Source organism: Eretmochelys imbricata, chromosome 10 (assembly GCF_965152235.1).
Source record: "Eretmochelys imbricata isolate rEreImb1 chromosome 10, rEreImb1.hap1, whole genome shotgun sequence".
Classification (NCBI taxonomy): Eukaryota; Metazoa; Chordata; order Testudines; family Cheloniidae; genus Eretmochelys; species Eretmochelys imbricata.
Window position 1 is genome coordinate 65204425 of NC_135581.1, and position 13910 is coordinate 65218334.

The 13910-nt window shown below is 40.9% G+C and overlaps 1 protein-coding gene across 5 annotated transcripts in view; it reads left to right on the top strand.

The window, feature by feature from the left end:
• The window catches only part of GALK2 (galactokinase 2), an 89212-nt gene that overhangs the window by 21277 nt on the left and 54025 nt on the right, over nt 1-13910 (top strand). For 4 of the 5 annotated variants that reach the window (XM_077828861.1, XM_077828857.1, XM_077828858.1 and 1 more), the window contains exons 4-5: nt 4602-4692; nt 10185-10331. In XM_077828861.1, the coding sequence (XP_077684987.1) occupies nt 4602-4692; nt 10185-10331 (238 nt within the window). The remainder of the gene's footprint in view (nt 1-4601; nt 4693-10184; nt 10332-13910) is intronic. The other variant, XM_077828862.1, reaches the window with a different exon arrangement.

The window sequence follows — 13910 nt, forward strand, 5'->3', positions numbered from 1 at the left end:
GAGACGAAGGGCTGATCTACACAGAGAAGTTGTGCTGCTTTAATTGTACGGGTCTAGTTAAAGTGTTACAAACTCCCCTTTGTTGTTATATCAATATAAAGGTGTTTTATACCAATAATAGCGGCAAAGAGTCCTGTGGCACCTTACAGACTAACAGATGTATTGGAGCATAAGCTTTCGTGGGTGAATACCCACTTTGTCAGATGCATGTAGTGGAAATTTCCAGAGGCAGGTATAAATATGCATGCAAGAATCAGGCTAGGGATAACGAGGTTAGTTCAATCAGGGAGGATGAGGCCCTCTTCTAGCAGTTGAGGCGTGAACACCAAGGGAGGAGAAACTGCTTCTGTAGCTGGCGAGCCATTGACAGTCTTTGTTTAATCCTGAGCTGATGGTGTCAAATTTGCAAATGAAGTGAAACTCAGCAGTTTCTCTTTGAAGTCTGGTCCTGAAGTTGTTTTGCTGCAGGATGGCGACCTTTAATTCTGCTATTGTGTGTCCAGGGAGGTTGAAGTGTTCTCCTACAGGTTTTTATATATTGCCATTCCTAATATCTGATTTGTGTCTGTCCTATCTCGGGGACTCTCTTTCTGCCCCGCCACCCCCACAAACATGATACAGTTCTGTGGTGATCTGGAAGCCTACTTTCGCCGTCTCCGACTCAAAGAATACTTTCAAGATAACACTGAACAGCGCACTGATACACAGATACCCTCCCACCAACAACACAAGAAGAACTCCACATGGACTCCTCCTGAGGGTCGAAATGGCTTCTGCTGATGTGCACAGGCAGAAATTGTGGAAAAAACAACGCTGCTTGCCTCATAACCTAAGTCTTGCAGAACTCAATGCCATCCACAGCCTCAGAAACAACCCTGACATTATAATCAAAGAGGCTGATAAAGGAGGTGCTGTTGTCATCATGAACAGGTCTGATTACCAAAAGGAGACTGCCAGACAACTCTCCAACACCAAATTCTAGAGGACACTTTCCTCAAATCCCACTGAGGAATACACTAAGAAACTGCACCCTCTACTCAGGATACTCCCTACACTAATACAGGAACAAATCAACATACCCTTAGAGCCCCGACCGGGGTTATTCTATCTACTACCCAAGATCCACAAACACGGGAACCCTGGATGCCCGATCATCTTGGGCATTGGCGCTCTCACTGAAGGACTGTCCGGGTATGTGAACAGTATCCCTAATGATGCCACAGCACAACTGGTTGCTGAGCTCTGTAACTTTATCCTCACGCACAATTATTATACCTCCAGACCAGTGGCACCGCTATGGGCACCCGCATGGCCCCACTATATGCCAACATTTTTATGGCTGACCTGGAACAATGCTTCCTCAGCTCTCGTCCACTCATGCCCGTTCTCTACCTACGTTACACTGATGACATCTTCATCATCTGGACCCATGGGGAGGAAACCCTGGAAGAATTCCACCACGATTTCAACAGCTTCCACCCCACCATCAACTTCAGCCTGGACCAATCTACACGGGAGGTCCACTTCCTAGACACCATGGCGCAAATAAGTGACGGTCACGTTAACACCACCCTATACCGAAAACGCACCGACCACTATGCCTACCTTCATGCCTCCAGCTTCCATCCCAGACAAACCACACGATCCATTGTTTACAGCCAAGCGCTGAGGTACAACCGCATTTGCTCCAACCCCTCAGACAGAGACCAACACCTACAAGATCTTCACCATGCATTCTCAAAACTACGATACCCACATGAGGAAATAAGGAAACAGATCAACAGAGCCAGACATGTACCCAGAAGTCTCCTGCTGCAAGACAAGCCCAAGAAAGAAACCAACAGAACTCCACTGGCCATCACATACAGTCCTCAGCTAAAACCTCTCCAACACATCATCAGTGATCTACAACCTATCCTGGACAACGATCCCTCACTTTCACAGACCTTGGGAGGCTGGCCAGTCCTCGTCCACAGACAGCCCGCCAACCTGAAGCATATTCTCACCAGCAACTACACATAGTAACTCTAACTCAGGAACCAATCCATGCAACAAACCTCGATGCCAACTCTGCCCACATATCTACACAGTGACACCATTACAGGACCTAACCAGATCAGCCACACCATCACCGGTTCATTCACCTGCACGTCCACCAATGTAATCTACGCCCTCATGTGCCAGCAATGCCCCTCTGCTATGTACATCAGCCACACTGGACAGTCCCTACGTAAAAGGACAAATGGACACAAATCAGATATTAGGAATGGCAATATACAAAAACCTGTAGGAGAACACTTCAACCTCCCTGGACACACAATAGCAGATTTAAAGGTCGCCATCCTGCAGCAAAACAACTTCAGGACTTCAAAGAGAAACTGCTGAGCTTCAGTTCTTTTGCAAATTTGACACCATCAGCTCAGGATTAAACAAAGACTGTGAATGGCTCGCCAGCTACAAAAGCAGTTTCTCCTCCCTTGGTGTTCACGCCTCAACTGCTAGAAAAGGGCCTCGTCCTCCCTGATTGAACTAACCTCATTATCCCTAGCCTGATTCTTGCGTGCATATTTATACCTGCCTCTGGAAATTTACACTACATGCATCCGACGAAGTGGGTATTCACCCACGAAAGCTCATGGTCCAATACATCTGTTAGTCTGTAAGGTGCCACAGGACTCTTTGCCGCTTTTACAGATCCAGACTAACACAGCTACCCCTCTGATGCTTTATACCAATCATGGTGTTCCTCTGTGGGAAGGAGAATGAACTAGGCCGGTATAAGGCACAGCTCCTTTACATTGGTTTTACTGAGACCCCACTAGGAGTTGTATTGACATAACTATTTTGGTTAAAAAAACAAACAAACCGACAAATCAGACCTCTAATGGATATAGTAATACCGGTGCAAAACTGTGGAGACCAGGACCAGGCCAGTTTAGGAAGCACACCGTTCGTAGCCTATGAAAGGGTGACAGAGTACCTGCTCCCTTCTAGCATCTGGAAAATGTTTGCTGAGTCAACCAAAACGCCTCTGGAGACTCCTGCTGCTGCACAGCCCCTCTAGAGATGCCACTGCAGTGTAGATTGTCGCTTGAAAGCCCCAGTTTAGCCCCTAATGTTTGAAAAATCAACGTTCACTTTTCCTGACCTTCTGAATACCTTTGCCCTTTCTGTGTTGGGCCTCTGTTGCACAGACAGCATCAGTTGGGCCCAATTATGTGATATAAATCTGACTCATATTTATAAGTAATTCACACTTCCTTCTGAATAATGCATGTGCCCTCTGCACAGAATGGGGGTAACATGGGCTCATTTAAAAACCAGGGTAAAAGTGATTTAGCTACAATATTTAGTGCACAAATAGTTTCTTGTATTCAGATTTAAGACTTCTATCATTTTAAAGTGAAGGAGGAACAGTAAAAAAATTCTGAGAGTTATCCTGGATGACATCTTACCTCCTCTGCATAGAACAGGTTTACATTTGATGTACAAAATATGTCAGCAATAGAGGCTGCTAGTGGAATTTTAGTATGTAAATATTAAGTGGTTTGGGGTGTCCAAAGCAGTAAATTCAGTTCTGCCTTGGTGAGCTGCCACTCACATCAGTGGATTATCTCAAAAGTAATGGAGAAGAAATCTTGACTAAGGTTTATGAGTGTAGAGAAAGTTTTAAAATATATTTTTATTTATTAAGCACATTTGGAGGAATGATAATTATTTGTTTTAAGGCTTTTGCTTCTCCGAGGCTCTGATTTAGAGAAAAAATTAAGTATATGCACACCTGCCCCCATCGTTGGCCACTGGATTCCCCCATTCACCGCTGGTGGGCTGTCGAGCAGGGATCCGGCCAGCAACAGGACCAACCAGTACTGATGTGGGGGAAACAGAAAATATGGCACAATTTGTCCATTTTTAAGAAAAAGTCGGGACACCTGCAGGCGGGCTTAAATATGGACTGTCCCTTTAAAAATGGGACGTCTGGTCACCCTACACATAGGTATCTTCAAAAGGATGCTTTTTTGTTACAAATTATATATTTAAAAATACAAATGTTCACACCTACTCTGTCACTGATAACTTAGAATACTAAAAAGAAAGAGAAAAATTGGATTTGTGTTTTAATATTTAGAGTGTGGTAGCTGTTTTTTAAAAACTACACCAAACCCTTTATCTCATTTTTCTCAGCATTGCCAGAAAATACACTCATCAGTTTCCTTTTCTGGTTATAGCACAACCTTGCAATATTTGAGATGCAAACTTTGCAGGTAATTTGTTTTGTTTAAATGGCTGCTTCCATTGGAATGTTTTAAAAAGGCATGAAAACGTTGTTGGTGTTCAGTTTCATAATTTGTTTTTACAGAGCCCAGTTTCTGGGCCAAATTTGATGTATTAGCAATGTTTCCATTAAACAGCTTTTTGGTACAATCGGTGAATAAGGTGGAAGAAGAGCCAGAGGAAAAGAATGAAATATATATTGTGTAAAAAAAAATGTCCAGGACAAAGTTTAAATGTTGCTGTTTCATCAGCAGATGGCAGCAGTAAGCCATGGAACTAAACTTACTGACATGTTTATAGACTTCGTGTTATATCTGTTTTTTCAGGGATTTCAGTACTAGTGTGAATAACATTCACATTAACAAAACCAAACCTGTGTGGCACAACTACTTCCTATGTGGTTTGAAAGGAATTCAGGTAAACCAAATTCATTTAACACATATGTATTATATGGGCTACCTTTTAAGATTAAAATATAATGTGGGTGTATGTTATATAATGTCCTATTACGCTTATTTATAAAATATGTTATTTAATAGGGCATTTTTTACTCATACAACTTAATTTGTAGCTGTCTTTTGTATCCTATTAACTAAAGTACTTTTATATTTATGTTAAAAAATTTGTAAAATACTTTTGTTTTGCTTGTATGAAAATATTTGCAGGATACAAAACCTACATTAGATTTATTATATACATTATTATACAGAACAGTGTATTAATTTAGTCGGATCATGATCAGACTCATTAAAATAGAAAAATGTAAACTGAAATAGTCAAAGTTAGACACGTTGCTGAACAGAACCACATGCTTAAGGTTTATTTTTAAAAGGGGGCTGTAGGTTTGGAAATATGGAACCTAAAATAATAATTTGTTCCCTCCTCCCTGTCCCCCAAGTGAAGACTATTTTAAAATGTAAATAATTCCTAGGAGTACTAGAAAGACACACAGACCCCCTCTCCCGAGTGCATGAGAACCAAATAGTGAAATTGACGGGTCCTATTGCACATGCTAGGCACAAGGAAATGCAACCCCCACCCCCATCCAATAACAAACTAGATAAAGCAAGCAAAATAAAGTAGTTTTTAAAAACAGTTTCAGTTGCAATAATCTGCTTCAAATTATTAGCTGTACAGGCTTTTCAATGCATGACTTTGGGGTGGGATTTTCAAAAGCTCATAACTCACTTAAGAGCTAAAAGAAAAGTAGTACTTGTGGCACCTTAGAGACTAAGAAATTTATTTGAGCATAAGCTAAAGTCATTGTACTCCTGACTCACTTAGGTGCTTTTGAACATACCAGCATCTTAGCTTAACTATGCCTTTAAAAATCATACTTGATTCAGAATGAAACAACAGCTCTTTCTTTATTAGGCTGAGAAAAAAAAAGGAATTTTAGTACATCTATTTCTGTCTGAAACTTTGACAGAATGGTGAATGTTCAGTTCCATAGTTCATTTAGCACCTTTAAAACATGTTATACTATGCAATCATAGTAACAAACTGTTCTCTTTATGATCTAAAATTCCTGTCACTGCCCTATATGTTTCAAGCCCCAATCAGTGACTCCTATTTGCAGTGATGTGAATATTTTCAATCTCTGAATTGCCCCACAAGTAAAACATTCATTTAATTTGTATTTACTTTGCAATTTTATGCTAGTTTTCTTTACAGTAAAATGGCTCAGAGAAACATGACCTAAGTGTCCCTACATATTTTGGGGTGTGCTTTTGAGAGTTAGATCTTAAAAATAATTTTTTAAGCTTGATGGTTAATATGCAAAGCAGGTTTGTATACTAATGCTGGCAGAAAATAAGCATAAATGCTACAGACTCTTAAGAAACATTCAAATGCAAGTACTAAGAAGGTCCAAGGGGATAATCTGTTTATATGAAGTTGAACATGTTATCCTTTTGGGATAGAACTATTGCAGAACTTGGCAAAGTCCATTTTCATTTCTGAAACTGGAGTAAGTTTTTTATTTAAACATTGCGTGATAAGTTTGCAATTCTGATTCACATTGAAGACAACCCTGTGGATGAGTTTCTGGTTAAATATATTACTCAAGTAGTTTTTTAAACAGGCTTGTCTGATGTTCTGCATGAACGAGCATTGGCAGCAATAGCATTTCAATTAATAATTTGTTTGTATTTCTGGAAAGGGAATTTTTAGATAATTTGTAGCAACGAAGAGACACATTCAACAAGATCTTTCTTATGTGCTGCATGAACTCTGCCCTTATTGCCTGCAGTTGGCTTTATTTCAGGAACAGGAATAGATTTTTTTTTGTAGGAAAAGAGGGGAGCTTCTTTCTGAGAAATGTTGGCATTTCTCAGGTGATTGTGATGGTTACGTAAATCTGCGTTGGCACATTGATGTGTATGTATTTATACAATTTATGTGGGTGATATTTTGGTTGGTACAATATGGTGTTTATTTTGAACCAGAGTGTACTAGAGATGATATAAAAATTTTTGTGAAAGAAGAGAACTAAAATGTTTAAAAATGTAAGAACAGAATACAATCTACAGATAGTGTTTTGGGATCCGTGAATGAAAATTATATATGATCTTAATCTTGTGTTTGTGCATGCATGCACACACAATTAGATTTTGAGCCACAGTAAAATCTCTAAAGTTATCCCTTTGCTTTAAATATAAATAGTATGATAGCAGTCATCAAAAGCAGAGTGGCCTCACATAAACTCGTAACTTTAGAGTTAGAAAAGGTCCTCTCTTACTTGTACAAATATTTCTCATATCAACTACCTTCTGTTCTTTACTGTATACATATAATTAATGCATAGTGACTACCAAGTGACTTCATTATACGGTATATGTAGCAGAACCAAGGTTATAATATCCATCTATTTTTTTCCAAGCTGCTAATACAACTGTATACAAACACAATTAATATTAACCACAAGTGGTAAGAATGCAAGCCAAAACAAGGAAAGAATAGATTAAAGAATATTTAGATAAATTAGATGTATTCAAGTCAGCAGCCTAACTTCAATACCTGGAAGATACTAGAACAAATTATTAAACAATGAATTTGTAAGCATCTGGAAGACAATAGGGTTATAAGGAATAACCAGCATGGTTTTGTCAAGAACAAATCTAATTTTTCTTAGACAGGGTTACTTGCCTAGTGCATGGGGTGGGCAAACTATGGCCCGTGGGCTGGATGCAGCCTGCGAACCATTTTAAGTTGGCTCGCAGTTCCCGCTAGGGAGTGGGGTCAGGGACCGCAGCATGCAACTCGCACCCGCTCTGGTGCTCCAGCTGGATTGGGGGCCAGAACATGCGGCTTGGCCCTGCTCCCACGCTCCGGTGGGGTCGGGGGCCACTCCACGTGGCTCCCAGAAGCTGCCACAAGGCTCCGCTCTGGCTTCTACGTGCTCCAATGGCTCCCTCCAGTGCTCCAATGGGAGCTGCAGGGGCGGTGCCTGCGGATGGGGCAGCGTACAGAGCCGCCTGGCTGCGCCTCCACGTAGAAGTCTGAGAAGGGATATGCCACTGCTTCTGGGAGCTGCTTGAGGTAAGTGCTGCTCGGAGCCTGCACCCCTGAGCCTCTCCCCATGCCCCAAACCTCTGCCCCAGCCCTGATCCTCCTCCCGCTTTCCAAACTCGTCGATTCCAGCCCGGAGCACCCTCCTGCACCCCAAACCTCTTATCCCCAGTCCCACCCCAGAGCCCGCCCCCCAGCCAGAACCTACACCCCTTCCCACACTCCCGCCCCAGCCCCGATCCCCCTCCTGCCCTCCAAACCCCTCAGTTCCAGCCCAGAGCATCCTCCTATACCCCAAACTCCTCATCCCCAGCCTCACCCCGGAACCCACACCCCCAACCAGAGGCCTCACCCCCTCCTCCACCCCAGCCCCAATTTAGTGAGCGTTCATGGCCCACCATACAATTTCTATTTCCTGATGTGGCCCTCGGGCCAAAAAGTTTGCCCACCCCTGGCCTAGTGGATAGGGGGAAGCTGTAGATGTGATATATCTTGATTTTAGTAAGGCTTTTGACACAGTCCTGCATTATATTCTCATAAGCAAACTAGGGAAATGTGGTTTAGAAGAAATAGCTATGAGATGGGTGCACAACTGATTCAAAGACTGTACTCAAAGAGTAGTTATTAATGGTTCTCTGTCAAACGGGGAGGACATATCTTGTGGGGTCCTGAAGGGGTCAGTCCTGGATCCAGCACTATTCTATCTTTTCATTATTAACTTGGATAATGGAGTTGAAAGTATGCTTATAAAATTTGCAGATAACACCAATCTGGGAGGGATTGCAAGCACTTTGGAGGACAGGATTAGAATTCAAAATGACCTTGACAAATTGGATAATTGGTCTGAGTTCAACCAGATTAAATTCAATAGAGGTGAGTGCAAAGTATTGCACTTAGAAAGAAAAATCAAATGCAAAACTACAATATGAGGAATAGCTGGCTAGATGATAGTACCACTGGGGTTATAGTGGATCACAAACTGAATACGAGTCAGCAATGTGATGCAACTGCAAAAAAAGGCTAATATCATTCTGGGGTGTACTAACCAGAGTGTTACTGGGGTGTAAGACATGGGAGGTGACTGTCCTGCCCTACTCAGAGGCCTCCTCTGGAGTTCTGTGTCCAGTTCTGGGTACCTTGCTATAGGAAAGAAGTGTGCAAATTGGAGGGAGTCCAGAAGAGAGCAACAAAAGTAATCAAAGGTTTAGAAAAGTTGACCTATAAGGAAAGGTTAACAACACCGGGAATGTTTAGTCTTGAGAAAAGAAGGCAGAAGGGGAGGGGGCCTCATAACAGTGGCCTCATAACAGTCTTCAAAGATGTTAAGGGCTATTATAAAGAGGACAGGGATCAATTGTTCTCTGTATCCACTGAAGGTATAACAAGAAGTAATGGGCTTAATCTGCCACAAGGGACATTTGGGTTAGATATTGGGAAAAACTTACTGTTTGGAAGGCTAGTTAATCTCTGGAACAGACTTTCAAGGGAGGTCATGGAATCCCCATCATTTGAAGTTTTTCAAAACAGGTTGGATAAAGACCTGTCATGGATGGTGTAGGTTTACTTGGTCCTGCCACAGTGCAGGGGGCTGGATTTGATGACTTTCCAAGATCCCTGCCAGCTCTACATTTCTCCGATTCTGTATTTGATGTCTGTTTGATTCAGGGAGTTTGCATTCTTACTCGCGGGCTGCATGTAAAACTACCACATGGCTAAAATGTCTCAAACTTCAGTTTTACAAGGATCTCTACAAATTTCCAGTGTATTTTGGATTACAAATGCAGAATGCTGGCTCTGGCAGTATCTTATGTTAGGAGACCCTGAATTTGGGAACTAATGTGACATCACAGGGCATGAGTCACAACAGAAGAGTAACTAGAGGTTGCAGTAGCAATGGAAATCAATAGTTCTGTGCTTTAGTGCCTTTTCTAATTTAGTGGAGACTTATAATAGGCTATTTTCTCTTTCAGTTCAGAAATATTCTTGGTAGTTGAGCTGTAGAGCAGTTTCAAGAATAGAAAAAAAAATGTTTTAAGCACCATAATTCAGCAACAACTTGTCTGAGAGACCTCAGAAATTCTCTGCTGTCCTTAGACTGAGCATGTACAATATCAGGTTTAAAATAATATTTTTAAGTGAAGAGGGGTATCAAGATATAACCAAAATTTGAAATGGTCTTAAAATCTTATATTCATGCACTTCTCTTCTGAATTTTAATCTTGGTTTTTAAGGACCAGACTTGAAAATGTCACAAACCCCCTCATTCTTTATGGTGACACCAAACAGCACATCAGTAGTTCAACAACTCAGCAACAGAAATCTCTTCCTAAACATGGGATAATTGAAAGTCTAAGGCGGTCTGTACTTGATACTCAGATTGTTTATTTTTTCATTGTTAGGAACATTTTGGTCTTAATAGCTCAACTGGAATGAATTGTCTGTTAGATGGAACCATCCCACCAAGTTCTGGTCTGTCTAGTTCCAGTGCGTTGGTATGCTGTGCTGGACTTGTGGCACTTACAGCTAATGGAAAGACCCTTTCAAAGGTAATTTACTGTAAAACCCAAGAGTATTAACTGTAAAATACAACTTTAAATATTGTTAACATCCATAAATTTTTAAGACACAATGCAGTTGTTTTCACAAAGAACTGTTGGATATAAACTGAAAATATTGCACAATTGAGGAAACATGTTTGGCCAAATTTTGGCAGGCTTTAAGTTTGGCAAGGAAACAGGCATACATTAAAGCTGCAGAAAGAGCATTATTGTAAGCCTGTATTTTGGCCAACTCAAGTCTCACACATGGCCATCCCTGGAGCAGATGTAATCTCTGCAAGCCAGGATTGAGCATATACGTTCTAAAGCATGTGGACCACACCCTCTGACCCTTATACTCCCTCCCTGAATGACTTGCTGTGGCTCTAGTAGCAAAGCATCTGTTGAAAGCCTGTGGAGAAGCTTCTTAATGGGTTATAGTCAAGACAAAATAGGAGTAGAAATCTTCCATCCCACTCTCCCCACTGCGTTTTGAAATGAATCCATTTCCAGTCCACATCCAGAATTAAAGCCTTTTTAAACAAATATTGTTCCTCAAAAACAAACCCAGTGTAAGTGAATTGTTACCACTAAACCTGGTAGTAGACCTTTGTTCATGTGTCAAAACACCTCTGCAGTAGTTATGGCGCTTGAAGGTACCACATGCAATAAAGTTCAGTCTGGTGGAAATGTCTGGTAGAATCTAGAATCTTAAATTCAAACATCAGGAAGAGAAAAGAATAGATATAGTGTACACTTGTGCCTGTTCCCTAGTCATTGTAATAAGTGTATTCACATTCCATAACAGAGGAAGTGATTATCTGCAATGATCCAGAAAATTGACAGGGATCAGAAAGCCTGAAATGTATTAGTTAGTAGAAATTGGTAACTTGAACACCAAGAACAGACTTGCTGTATGCTAAGTAATACTGTACAGTTCTCTTAAGAAAAAATAAGTTACAGAATGTACCTTTGGCTGGATGTGCACATAAACTCACACATGGTCTTGGAGTATAGTTCTGGATCATGCCAGACCTGTTCTAAAGGTCAGCCAGGTACAAAATGTCTGGTTGTGTTGAGTATGATGATGGGTGATAGCACTGATGAGGTCTGTGGCAGCAATGCTATCCTCTAGCACAACTTCAGAGGTTCTGCAGACTTTATAGCATGGTAGAAAACAAGAAGTCTGGTGCCAAAGGCAAGTTTTTGCACCTAGCACAGAAAGCTTTATACCCAGCGTGGCCCAGATTCTCTGCTGCACCAAGCTTACATTTGGCATAGCAGAGAGACAGGGGCGTTCAGGGATCTGGGGCAATCTGAGCCCCAGTATAAAGTAGAGCACTCGAAGCGTCTGAGTCCCAAGGAACCATTTATCAGCTCAGTATAAAATATGCTGTGCCCCTCCCCTGCCAGCCCTAACGTGCACCCTGCACTTGGACCAAGTGGTGGGTGTTGCAGGGGCCAGCAATACCAGCTGTGCATCAGCTGGGAGCTTCCCCATGCCAGGGGATTTTGCAGCTGGACAGAGATAGGTGCTTTCCAGAACCTTGACACTTCTCAGACCAGAACTTTCTGGGGTCTCTATATTTATTTATGTATTTAAATTTTTTTGGAGGAAAAATCCCCCAAAGAAGATATTATTAACATAATTAAAGATCCTGAAGTAATCAATAACTCTTATACAAAATACATCAGTGCAAGTTATCATACCGCCCCCTTCCCCAAGGCATTTGATATAACAGAAATGACAACTGAAGGTAATTTATATATGTTACAATGTCTTGTCATCAACGTGGACTGTCATGATAAGGTTATAAGAGAGGGTTGATTTTTCTTTCCCTTTTGATGGGTGTTGCTAAGCCTTAAACACATGCTTTGCAAAAGCAATGCACAGAAACTTTTGGCTTCAGAATAAGATTTGGCTGAATGGTAGGAGTTCTGTGGCCAAAATTCTGGAATTTTGACCTTTTGCTGAATGGAACAGTTATCTGTTTTCTTGATGCAAAAACTATTTTTATGAAGATACTTTGAGTTATAGTTTTCTCTTTCCTGGTAATGAGAGTTTTAAATAGTGGACTGAAAGTAAAAGTAACTGGAAATTAAAGTGATCCTATGATATTCTCCCTTAACACGAGGCTTTACATCTGTAAGATAAAGAAGAGAACAAGAGTACAAAATGAAAGTGCTGTGCAGTTTTATTTGTGTTTCAGTGCTGGCTTTTAAAAATAGCTTTTTTTGTAGAGGCTACAAGTCAGCTCAGAAAAAAAATGTTGTCACTAATTATTGTGTGTAAAAGTCTGAAAAAGGGCAGTGCTTTAGTTTGCCTAGAATTATTAAAAAAACCCAAAAACATCCGCATAATAGTTTAGGCAAAATACCAGTTCAAGTCAATTCAGCCAGATGTGTAATGTTAACCTGTTGCAGTACACTAATATTCAACTTGTAAGATGGCAAATTTAAAATTAAACGGTTAAAAAGAGTTCCTCTCTTCTATAGCAAGATTCCAGTGCAACCCTACACTGCCAAAACATGAAGACTGCTAATGCTCAGTAGTATCATTTGATTTTAAAATTATTTTTATGTTAATATTAGGAAAAGAGACCCTCAAACACAGCTTTTCAGCATGAAAAAAGTCTTGTCAACAGTGAAAGCAGAATGAGGTTTTTAATTGTCCTAGCGTCATGTTTTCTGGTAAAATTTGTGAGCACTGTAGACTAGTCCATTTGAATAATGAGATTTATTTGAGTGAATTGACCCTGGTGGTGTGCTGCAAATGAGAACGCTTGCTGTGCTGCGGTTTGTTAGGCCACCTCTACATTTTTTCCATTGCTTAGAGCAGGATGGCTAAGTACATGTTTACCTCCTGTGTAAACTAAGACAACAACATATATAGCGTATTGAACGTACAAGGGAAACATCGCGTGGCTGAGGTTGAATGACATTTAAATACGTTCTTAGAAAGAGCAATTACGGTCATTTGATGGAGCCATAGGTAAGAGGCCCAAATCTACTCAGCTTTGGCAAAGCTTTCATTGATTTCAGTGGGAGCAGGCCTAATGTAATACATTTATATTTACTAATTGGGGGCCTAATCCAATGCCATGACGTTAATAGAATAATTCCCAATGATTTGACCTGGATTATGCGCAAATAAATTACCAATAAAACAAGATGTATCAGCCTTGAATTTCAAAAGGCTTCGGGATTGGATTTATAAAGCTGAATAAATTAAACCTGCGCTTGTTCACACAAATCAGATGGATGGATGTTCAATTATTTTCATGCTGCAATAGTTGGGTGTAAATTTATGAAACTACTTTCAAAAATTTGGTCCATGCACGATGTAGATATTTAAGCAAAGATCCTATTTCTTGCAAGCGTACTTTGTAAAGAATGAGGCAAGAGAAGAATAAGAAATGGAATACAGAAACAGAACGGCACTTTGCAGGGGGTTTGCATTTGTACTGTGGACTGTGTGTATTTCAGGGGTGAAAGTAAGTTAGAGGACTTACCGGGGAAAGTAAGTTAGAGGATGCCGGAGTCCTGAGCAGGGGGCGTGGCCTCAACCGGAAGGGGCGTGGCCTCAAC